The sequence below is a fragment of the Arachis duranensis genome, chromosome 9 (assembly GCF_000817695.3).
Source record: "Arachis duranensis cultivar V14167 chromosome 9, aradu.V14167.gnm2.J7QH, whole genome shotgun sequence".
NCBI classification, from domain to species: Eukaryota; Viridiplantae; Streptophyta; class Magnoliopsida; order Fabales; family Fabaceae; genus Arachis; species Arachis duranensis.
The window spans coordinates 7,529,142-7,541,583 of NC_029780.3; the positions used below are offsets into that span (position 1 = coordinate 7,529,142).

A 12,442-nucleotide genomic window follows, 5' to 3' on the forward strand; every position below is an offset into this window, starting at 1 on the left:
TGTCATGTTAAAATGATCTAAAAGTGTATTGTAATCTTTTTAAAATCAAATTTTAATTTTAACATTATAATTTAATTAAACAACAATAATCTTAAAAGAATATTTTGGTCTTTTTTAAATTAATCTTAAATAGTATATTTTTATTTTTTAATATCTAGGACAAATTTCTAATTTTTAAAGCATTTGAAAAGACCATTAATACTAAATAGATATTTTAGACTTTTAAATTTTACGTTACTCTTTAAAAAGAGTGCTTTTATCTTTTCAAATTTAATATAAATTTTATAATTTTTCTTTTTAAATTCAATATAAATTTTTAATTTTTAAAATAATTAAATAACTCTAATCTTAAAAGAGTATTTTATTATTCTTGTCTTTTTAAAATTTATTACAAATTTATTTTATTTTTTTAAAATTAAATTAAATTTTCAGTTACTTTTAAAAGATATTTTAATTTTTTAATTAATCTTAAAAGAATATTCTTATCTTTTTATTTTTTTTATAATTTTACGATAATCTAATATCAATTCAAAATAAAATAATATAATCCAATTTGGCAACTGCTTAGATTTTTTTACCGTACAAAAACATGAAAAATCCTTGGTCTAAATTCGATTGTTTTTAGTATACTAGTCCAACACAAAAATAAATACAAATTATAATAATAAAAACAAATAAAATACAACTTTCTTGAGTTTTGATGTTCTAAGAATTGTAAAGAGCATTTGATTGAATTTCAAAAAATTAAATATAAATTATTTTTAATTTAAAATTTTAAATTCTTATATTTAATTTTTTTTTAAATTTAATTAAATTTTTTATCCAAACGGACCCTAAATGTAAATCACATAAGTTTAGGAAGGACTGCAACGAAAAAACCCAAAACTTATGGGGTTACAATGCAATTAATCGTTACTATAAATATAACACTAGGGATCCAGGTTGGAACTCCGTATTGTTTCTGTTATCCAGGTTATTTCTATTTATTGTTTTTTTTTTCAACTTTGCATATTTTCCCTTTGATTCGCACACTAGGGTTTTTATTGATCCCTTTCAATTCCTAATTTCCTCGCTGTTCTCATACTCTGCACTCATTTTCCCTTGAAGTTTCGATTTTGACGTCGATTGAAGACAACCGATAATTTTTCCAATTGTTTAATTAGGAATTTTGAGTTTAGGGTGTTTTTTTTCCCGATCCGATAAGGATAAAGGGAATCAATTTCCCGATTGTGAAAACTAGGGTTTTCAACAATGCCTCCGAGAACGGTGAAGCGTGGCGGCACTCCGGGAAGAAGGGGTGGAAGAGGAGGCCGGGGGCCCTCGAAGGCCGCGCAGAATCAGCAGCAGCAGCAGCCGAACCCTGAAGCTGTGGAGGAAGCGGGGAAGCTCGAGGAGAATCCGATTATGGAGGATGAGCCAAAAGCCGAAGTGAACCCTGTTCTTGAAGAGAAACCTGTCGTTGTTGAAGAGGAGAAGCCCTTTGTTGAGGAACAAGCGATTGATATGAATCAAATGGCCCCTGAAGCTGTAGAAGAAGCAGCGACAACACACGTGCATAATGGATCAGCTGTGGCGAAAAGTAAGTGCCTGATTTATTTCTTTGTTATCATCAATTCCGAAATTCTTTAAAATTGAAGATTATACCTTTGAAAATTAGTTAAATTTTGATATATGTGGTAGTTTCACATAATTTGAAAATAATTGCCTGATGTTGTAAATGTATGAGATTTCTTTGGTACATTTTTATTCGCATATTGGGAGGCTAAGATTAAAGGTTTTGGATTGTATTTGAGTTTAAAGTTGGTCATGAGTGTGGTGTTGGGGTTCTTTGCATGTCAAGTTTTTTGTTTATTAGTTCTGTTGGGAATATCTTAGTCTTCTCTGTGTTATTATTTTTTTTGGGAAAAACATTGTGAGTGTTTTTTATTTTTATGTATCACTTCTTTTCCCTGCGCTTGCTGAATGTTTGTAAGTCTTATGTTTCCATGGTTGTTGGGAGAAAAACATTTGGCTGATAGATATGTTTTCATGTTACTGGCAATTTGGTCATAGTCATCCTTTTGGTAGCTTGTGGTAGAGTTGTAGTTCATGGGTTGCTTGTGCTGTGAGTATTTTTTTTCTAGGTTTAAGTTGTTTTTCAGTTGACTTGTGCGCCATGTGACTAGCAATGCTGAGGATTCATAAACCCCTAATTGACAAAAATTATGATGGAAAAGTTGAGAATGCTTTGATGGGATAATCTGAAATCGTTATTTTATGACAGACGAGGAAGAGGAGGTTAAGGAGTCTATAGATGAATATGAAAAAGATGAACGGTTAGATTTGGAGGATAATGATCCCGAATATGAACCGGAGGAATATATTGCAGTTGATTATGATGAGAAGGAAATTGAACAAGACGAGGTTCATCAGGTGGTTGATGAAGTAGAGGAAGAAACGGAGGATAATGCCGGTGAAGAAGAGGGTGACACAGGTGAGGAAGAAGTTGAAGATGTTCATGATGAAATTGAGGGTGAAGAAGATGAGGAGCATGCTGGAGACGAGCATGAGCATGCTGATTTGGTTGATGTGGAGGAAGAGGAACACCGTGAAGTTGTAAAGGAGAGAAAAAAGAGGAAAGAATTTGAAGTATTTGTTGGGGGCCTTGACAAGGATGCTACTGAAGATGATCTGAGGAAGGTGTTCAGTGAAGTTGGGGTGGTCACTGAAGTCAGGCTGATGATGAATCCTCAGACTAAAAAAAATAAGGGATTTGCGTGTTAGAGTGGATTTAAATCTGTTATTGTATGGAATCATATGTTTTAATCACTGCAATTTCAGATTAATGGAAAACAATGTGGTGTAACACCAAGTCAGGATAGTGATACCCTCTATTTGGGAAACATATGCAAGACATGGACAAAGGAAGCTGTAAGTTCAATTCCTTTGGGCATAGTTTTTGTACCTTCTGACCTTCGTGGCCTGAGTTGTATTTGCTAGTGATTACCTCTTTATAGAAGTTTGATGAGTCTCTGACTATAAAATGCAACTTATGATTCAGTTAAAGGAAAAGTTAAAGCATTATGGAGTTACAAATGTTGAGGATATAACACTAGTAGAAGATAGTAATGATGAAGGAAAGAACCGAGGATTTGCATTTTTGGAATTTTCCTCTCGGTCAGATGCTATGGATGCATTTAAACGACTTCAAAAGAGAGATGTTGTGTTTGGAGTAGATAAGCCTGCAAAGGTTTCCTTTGCAGATTCCTTTATTGACCCGGGTGATGAAATTATGGCACAGGTATTTTCTAAATCTAGATTCATTTGTTTCATGAGGAATATTAAAGGAACCATTGTGATTTTTTTTTTTTGGTGCCAAATATTCTCGGTTCTTTTAGACACTTCTGTTTTCTTCAAATGCCAAGAGCCTGAGTTTTTTATCTCTATATTATAAACATTGTAATTATGTTATTCGATTGTTAAATTGGTTATTGCTTCAAATTGAACTGTACTTTGATGGGTTGACTGAATATCACTTTGGTGTTTTTCGAGTGGAGAAACTTTGAAGTGGTCTTTATTTTGCAATAAATATGCCCGTCGTGCTCCACAAAGGAAACTTATCGAGTATGTCTAAGTTGCAGGTCAAAACTGTTTTTATTGATGCACTCTCTCCTTCATGGGATGAAGATTATGTTCGGGATCTTCTTAAGAAATTTGGGGACCTAGAAAAGATTGAACTTGCCAGGAACATGCCAGCTGCCCGTAGGAAAGACTATGGATTTGTTACATTTGCCACACATGAGGCTGCAGTAAGATGTGCTGAAAGTATTAGCGGTACAGAGTTGGGTGAAGGTGACAAGAAGGTCTGTTTTAGCTTTTAATTATGTTTGGATATTTCAACAGTTATGTGGGGCTTTTTATAATGCTCTCAGCTTCTTTCAGGCAAAAGTTAGGGCTAGGTTGTCAAGACCACTTCAGAGAGGCCGTGGAAAACATATCAGTCGTGGGGACTACCGCCCTGGTCGTGGTTCTGCAACAATGGCCAGGCCTTCATGGAGCCGACCTGCACCACGTAGTTTTCCTCCCCCTCGCACGGTTAGGGGAATTGGAAGTCGTCTTCCACCAGTCAGGCCAGTTAGTGTGAGAGATAGACGTCCTATCATGTCAGTGCCAGTAAGAAGTAGGCCTATGCCTCCTCCAGCCAGATCCTATGAGAGGAGACCTCCTCGTATGTAGTACAAGGTTTTATATTTTTGAAGATATGTATCTACAGTTTTATCTTTTGATGATTAATTAAGTGCTATATTTTCTTTTTAGCTCCTACATATCCTAAAGTTAGTACGAAGAGAGATTATGTTCGACGTGAGGACATACCGCCTCCTAGAAGTAGAGTTGCTACAGATTATGGTTCAAGGATGGCCTCTGAAAGACGTCCATCATACAGGGATTATCCAGCCCGTGGTCCTGCATATTCTGATATTCCAAGAAGTACGGCTCGTGCTGCACCAAGGAGAGGTTACGTGGATGATGGCTATGGCCAAAGATTTGAGAGGCTTCCCCCTCCGCCACCCTCTGCACACATGAGTTACCGTGAAGGACGACCCCGCGACTATGATGCCCTCTCTGGCTCAAAACGTTCTTATGCTTCCATTGTTAGTGTTATCTCTGAGCATGGATTCTTTAATCTGAATAATCTTCAGTTCTAAATAAAATGACTTTGTAAATAATATTATTTCTATTTCTAATTAGGATGATGTTCCTTCACGATATGCGGATACTAGTGCTCGTCAATCAAGAGCTCGTTTGGACTATGAATATGGTGGTAGTGGTTCTCAATATGGAGATGCTTATGGTGACAGGTTAGTTTCATCTTAAATGTGGCTCTTCTCCTCTCTTAAGCTGAATGCTATGGTTTTGTAATTCAATCTTTACATTCTGATATGTAGGCTGGGAAGATCTAGTCTGGGGTATGGTGGAAGCAGCAGAAGTTCAATGTCTAGTCAGGATTCCCATGGGATGTATAGCAGTCGACAAGGCATGGGTTATGGTGGAGGTGGGTTTTGTTGTAAATAGTTTGATTCAGTATTTTCAACACTAGGATTTTGTTTATGCGGTCCTAACTCCTTACATATTGTGTTCCATGTCAGGTTCCTTTGGTAATAGTGATGTTGGTGGGATGTACTCATCAAGTTATGGTGGTGATTACATTTCACGAGGAAGTGATGTAATGTTCCTGACCTTTCTCAATAGGAAGTATCTTATATATGTCTGTCTGTCTGCATTTCTTTATGGACCGTTATTGTGCCTGTGCAGGTTGGAGGCAGCTCATACTCAACTATGTATTCTGGCAGGGGTGTGGGTGGTAGTAGCAGTTACATGGGTGGTGGAGGTGGCTCCGGCTCTTATTATTAGGTAACTTATCTGAAATCTCTTGGCATTGCATTTTGTTGAGTACATGAGGATACTACATATAAGTAAATTTATGTCTGAGAGAATATTATTTCCTCGAAAATGGCATCTCTATTTTTTCTACAAGGGCTGGCGAAAGGCTTCACACTGGTCACCAGTGTACGTGTCTATGAACAGATCTGATATACTAAAGAGGCTGCATAGGATGAGCTTTGAAGCTTATGCAGGTTATGATGTCTACAATTTGGAGAAAGGACCTCTGCTAATTACTATACCATAGTTTGGGAATTTATCTCGATATGGTTGTGTCATTTCAAGCACTTGGTTATCCTCTGGATGGGATGTTATCAGTTTTTGAATTTGTACTTTATGGACAAGTAAATAAGAGATGGAAAGAGTAGTGAGCAGTGATGTGTAATTATACCTTACCTGATGGATAATGTTAAAGACTGCTCCATCTAGCTTTCATTTGGACAGAGACCATGGCTAGAGATGCCTACTTGTTTGGTTAAGGCTTAGTGGATTTATCAAAGTTGGTACTTGTTTTTTATATCTCCAAAAGATGTTCAATTACGCTGGATTACTTTCTTTAGAGTGCTATGGTCAGAACTGAAGTGAACTAATTGTTGAGCTAGAAGTAATATGCACAACAGTAATTAAAGTCAAAGATTATCATATTGGGATTTGTCACTTGAAATCTTGGGATTTGTGATGTTACCCTTAATCAGCATCATACTGGTAATATCATTTGCCAGAGTGAATTTTACTTTACAAATTTCTACTGAGGGGAAGTACGAGACAGTGCTAAAGAAGAATTAATATATTTTCTTTGCTTGTTGACTAGTTGACTTCATGGTTTTCCATTTTGCAATGAAATTATTGTACGCAATTAGTTTATCTCCTCTGGCATGGCATTGGAAGACCATTTGCCTCTCTGCATTGTTATGGGGAAATGCATGTAAGTGATGGTAAGGTAGCAGCTACATGGATTGAAGATGACTTGCGGATAATAACTTGTGAATATTGAAGTTGGCACTCTATGTGCCCGTCATACACTGCTTGATTTAGAAAAACACCTACCGCAAAGGGGAACTTGAACCAATTAAAATCGGTAATTTTTTGAAGCCGCATACTTACGGATATGGATTTATCATAAATGCCCTTTTGATCAACTTGGTGGGTGTCTGGAGGGCATTGAATGAATTTGATTCTCAATAAGTGTCTTTAAAATCATAAAGCTTTTTATATTGCTGATGTTTTCTGAGCAGTGCTAGAGTTTAGGAGTTGTTCATATCATTATTCCATGTATTTCCTTGATATTTAGATGGCTATTCCACCAATATTCTCTTAGGGTGTGTTTGGGAGTTTAATCTAATGGGGAAGAAGGGATGAAGGGGAGGGATTTTGAGGATTAAGAGAACACAGCTATAGTTTGAACCTCTTCTCTTCTCTTGCCACACGAAATTCAACTCATGGAAAACACTAGGTGTATCAATTTGATTGTAGGTTTGTCAAGTAGGTTCCGTTTGCTTGTGCTGCTGCTTGCGATTCTATTCATTCTTCTTAAACTTGGTGAGGGATGTTGTTTACTGACTTGTTAAAATTACAGTTTCCAGTTTGTCCCTTTTGCTGCACGGCTGGGTGTAATCTCAAGATATTCCTGTCCGTTATGTGAAGTTTACTAAGCTTTATATTTTGTTTCTTTTGGTTTCATTTGGCGTTATAACTTGTTTTTGTGAATCAAGGTTCATGATTTGCTTTTGTAATGATGAATCTCGCTGATGGCAATTTTGTTGCACTTGTATTGTGCTTGTAAATGCATTCAAATAACTGTATTACGATGTAATTCGTTAATAAGGTATTTGGGTGTGGCTTTAGTTAATTGCGTTTGGCGAAGCCCCTGATTTGCAACATGTTTGCCTGCTATACCTAGACCAGATTTATGTGAAGCACTATCAAACGAGTTCTAGTAATTATTAGTTTTAACTTTTAATTGATTGTTGCATAAGCTGTCCTTGTGTGATTAAGCATGACACGGCATTGGACCAGTTTCGTTATTTATCAATATAATGTTCAGCCAACACGATCGTACACGTAAGTTTAATTTGGAAGGAGTAGCATTTTATTGTTTTATTTTCTTAATATGAACTTGATTGTCTTGTAGAAACAAGTAACAAACAGTGATTTGTTCATAAACTCGAGTCTTATCACTTAGAAAAGATTTGGTAACCTTTTTCCGATTTTGCAACCTAAAAGTGCATTTACTGTTGCTTCACTTCATGGTTTGTTTCAAGCCATTTCAAATATTTAAAAAAAATCTTCAACTTTTAGTATTTTCTTTTATATTTTGATTTTTTTATTAAATTTATTATCATAATTCTGTTATAATATGAATTGTTGATCTTATTAAAAATGACAAAGTAAATAAAAAATTGATCATACATAACAATAGAATCATAAGTAATAAAATTTTATAGTTCAAAATAATACTAAATAAAAAATACTAAGAGTACTAAACAAATTATAGAATATCTTTTTGTTTGACATAAAATTTATTATTGTAATTCTTGTTCGCTGTTTATTATTCTAATTTGTTATAATATGTATTATTATTCCTATTGAAAATGAATAGAGTTTTATAAAAATTAGTATATAAAAAATATACTAAAAGAAGTATAAAAAAGATTAAATATACTAAAAAATAATATTATAATTTAATATTATGTTTTTTTAGTAATTAATTATCGGGCAATTTACGAAAATAAAATATTTGGCTTTCAAAGTTACAGAAATGTAACTTTTGCAATTTGGATACGAAAATACATCTTTCTACAAATTTATGTAAACCGTGAAAGGGATCCTACGGATTTGAAATACACGTAAATCGTTTGAGGGGTTCCACGGTTTACATTGATGAAGCATTTGGGAAGAAACCGTGGTAGGGGTTCAATGCCTAAATGCTAGTGGCTTGCAGTGTCTAAATGCTGCAATACAGGGATAGAATGTCTAGAAAAGACGATGAAAGTACCTCGTAGACTCATCAACCTGATCACCAACACGCACCGGAGAAGTTTTCAATACTGCCACAGTTGCATCCATCGTGGCTTGTACCCCTAGTATCCAACGTGGCAACTCGGCATACGACTCCTCCCGATCTCTATATATCTGTGCAACTACTTTCTGTTTTGTCATCCACACATTTCTATAGCTAGGCCTGAATCCAGACGTTGCCTCCGTAACTTCTTGCAACACCTTTATCGTAACCGCTTCATCCGCCCTAACCAAAGGAAATATCCTGGCACATATGACATGGTGATCGAGTTGTCGATGGTCGCTCGAAATCGAAGTCGCCAAGCAAATGTGAGGTTCGTTGTACCTTCTAACCTCCCAAGTACCCTTACGCTGCCGAAGTGTGATGCGAATCAACCACGTGCAGCCATTCCCAAACTCCTTGCATATCCCATAAAACTTAAGATGATCTAACTCCATCACCTGATGCTGAACTCCACGACGGATGCTATAATCCTTAACGCTCAACACTGCTTCCTCCTTAGTCTGGAAAGATTGGCCAATCTGAAAGTCTCCAGAAGAATTTCTCTCGTGTAACCCCTGCCTTCTGGAGGTGGGATCTATGTCCAGATGCTAGCCCATTGCTTCCAAGTTCAAGGTGGAGAAATGTGGCGGTTGTTGGCCTGAACCAGAACTCGATGCCCCCAACGTGCTGGTGGCGTCCTGGGAGTATCCTCCTCACTGTCTCCCAATATGTGATCTAGCTCGTCATCCGGATCATCCACTCGCATCGCATTCTCAATATGATCCGGTTCACCCTCACCAAATAGTCCAGGAATAAAAACAACTGACCTAGCTGCCGCTAGTGGTACAGATGGAGGTTCAGCCAATAGACCACCAGCTGCAATGACAGGCATCGAAGTTGATGCACCCCCCACCGTCATCGACTGAGGATTCGGTACCGATGCACCAGAACTATCAAAACCATCTTCCAACTTGGCATACAGCTCGTGTATTCTCACCTCCGAAAAATTTCGCCGACAATGAAACAAAATCTGTATGTCTTCGTCCAACCCTATCACAAATGTTTCATACTGCACCCTAGTTGAAACAACCGCAATCGGAATCTTGTAAAACAGCTTCTTCACCCACTTGGACCCACACAGCCATGCCTTTTGCAAAATACTCGTCTTTAGTTCTGACAGAATATTCGTGGAATGCACAAAACACTGACTGGTTCTTTGTCAGTGAACTTAACTCCATGCCTTTTACTTTTTTTAATTTTTCCAACGCAGTGGACTAGGACCAAAAAATTCTCCTCACTCATTTTTTGAAGAAGTGAAAATGACTCTCTACATCACACTAAGTTTTGGGTGGGTATTTATAGGCGAAATAGGTCCAGGCATTAACCGCTGACCCCTTCCACGGTTTATGCCTATTTGCACTCTAACGGAAACCGTGGAACCCCTACCACGGTTTCTATGCATTTGCCTTTTCCACGTAAACTGTGGTACCCCTTCCACTAGGGGTGCACATGGGCCGGGTGAAGCCGGGTTTGAGGTGACCTAGACCCGGTCCAAAATATAGACCGAGTCTATTTATTAGATCCGGACCCGACCCTAGACTCGATGAAACCAACAGTCTTTCGGGCCACAATTAAACCGGATGAAAACTGGGTAAAAACCGGGCTATAACCAACCCTTCTTCAAAATTAAAACATAATCACAATCAGTACCAAAGCATCATCACAATCAATAGTTCAATACTAATATTGTCTAATAACACTAAATATTTAAGTCAATACAAATAACACAATAATATGCATTAGTCTAAAGTCTTATGCATTCTAATAATAAAATGTTAAGGTTTACAATACATAAGAATAATCATCCTCTATCAATAGCCATTAATGTTGTCAACTTGTTCCTTGTAATGTGAATGCATTAGTGAAACCTACAAAACATATAAAATTACTCATTTTCAATATAAAAGATTATTACTTGAAATAAATAAGTCACAAATAATAAAGATATCATAAATGTACCTTCAACAATCTTCTGACTGTTATCAAATTGATCAAACTCTTGATCTCCAACGTCTTGTTTAGAAGGGCACAACCAACTTTGAGTGCATATCAAGGCTTCAGCCATTAATGGTGACAAAGAGCTACGAAAGACATCAAGCACACGTCCACCGGTGCTGAAGCATGATTCAGAAGCAACAGTTGAAACCAGAATACCCAAGATGTTGCGGGCTATGAGAGAAAGAATCCTGTATTTTGAAGCATTCACTTTCCACCAAGTCAATATATTAAAATTCTCATCTTCCACAGTATCCTCGGCCAAATATCTCTCCACATCTGACTTGCTATCTGCATTAGCCTTCTCTCTTTTTTGTTTTTTCCACATATTCACTGGATTTTCAGAAACGCCCTTGGCACCAGCTGAGATTTTAGTATTGTCATCCAATACAATACTAGATGAATCTCCACTATCATCCCTTCCTTTATCATCGACAACCTCTTTTTCATAAAACTTATGCAATGTATCTAATGTGAGTTTAACAACACCAGTCATGCTAGTAGATACTTCCTTGTCATAGACATCCTCCAAACACCAACAGAGATAATCTAGTTTGTATCGAGGATCCAATACAACAGCAACAAGTAACAATGGATTAAATTTGTCAACCGGTCTCCAATATTTATCATATTTATGTTTCATAGAGCATGCCATACTTCCTAACAAATCAGATTGATTTTGGCTCCAAGATGTTAATTGAGAAGCAACAGATGCAATTTCATGAAAACATATGTTAGATGTAACATGCAAGGAAGATGAGAAAGTCAAAGTTATCTCATAGAAAACTCTCAAAAAATCCATGAATAACCTAGCATGTTGCCAATCAAGGGGTGTAGGTGGACCAATTTTCTTTTTTCCCCCACTATCCTCTCCAAACCACCTAAGAAAATCAGGTTCTTAATCATAAAATCTATCAAAAGCTTTTTCAAATTTCTCGGCATGTTCCAACATTAGATAGGTAGAATTCCACCTAGTTGGAACATCCAAGCACACAAGACTTTTAGATTCAATTAATTCAGCCTCAATGCAATATTTAAATTTTTTAGTCCTTTGAGAAGAGGACCTAACATACCTTACAGCATTTCTAATGCTTTCAATTGAAGTGTGTTGCTCTTTAATTCCTTCATTCACTATCAAATTAAGAACATGAGCACAATATCTCACATGCATATACTTTCCTCCACACACCAACCCACCTCTTGCACCTAATTTCCTTTGAAGATAAGTAATAGCTCCATCATTCGAAATTGCATTATCCACTGTGATTGTGAAGACTTTTTCAATTCCCCACTCTCTCAAGCATTTCTCGATTTCTCTTCCAATAGTGTCACCCTTGTGGTTCTCAATTTGACAGAAATTTATAATTCTCTTTTGTAACATCCATTCTTCATCAACGAAATGTGCAGTCAAGGCTCATATAAGTATAATTTTGATTTGATGTCCAGCAATCTGTTGTCAAACAAACCCGAGCACATGACTTTGCCAACCATTCTTTTAGCCTTTTCTTCTCATCTAAATAAAGTTGAAAGCAATCTCTTGAGACTGTCATCCTAGATGGTACTGTAAATCTTGGCTCAAATCGATTTAACATCCTAAGAAACCTAATTTCCTCGACAACTTTAAACGGCATTTCATCAAGTACCACAAACTCAGCTACAGACTTCTTACAATCTTCTAAGTTATAACCCTTAAAAGCATTGCATAGAGCCTCTTCTTCTTCAATTTTGGGCATGTACCCATGAAGTGTACCCTTCTTCCCCTCTTTAGTAAATATCCACTTATGAGCACTATTTAAATGCTTATTTAGAGAATTTGTGCCATGTTTAGTAGGATGACAACCGTATTTTTTCTGGCAATGATTACATTTAGCTTGGTGCAGTCCCTTTGTCTCAGTTAACGGAAGTTGAGTAAAATGCTGCCAAACATATGATTTCTTTCCCCTTCGAGCAGCTTTTGGATTCTCC

General features: G+C 36.6%; 1 protein-coding gene across 1 annotated transcript; it reads left to right on the forward strand.

Annotated features, from left to right (window-relative positions):
- The first annotated feature begins 965 nt into the window (after nt 1–965).
- On the forward strand, nt 966–5,663 carry LOC107464426 (uncharacterized). The gene is given in 11 exon segments (XM_052253901.1): nt 966–1,579; nt 2,264–2,910; nt 3,041–3,280; nt 3,621–3,842; nt 3,922–4,207; nt 4,297–4,631; nt 4,729–4,838; nt 4,926–5,032; nt 5,127–5,203; nt 5,293–5,391; nt 5,516–5,663. Coding segments are annotated over 10 exon segments (2,451 nt in total). The 5' UTR covers nt 966–1,251; the 3' UTR covers nt 5,516–5,663.
- The last annotated feature ends 6,779 nt before the right edge of the window (nt 5,664–12,442 follow it).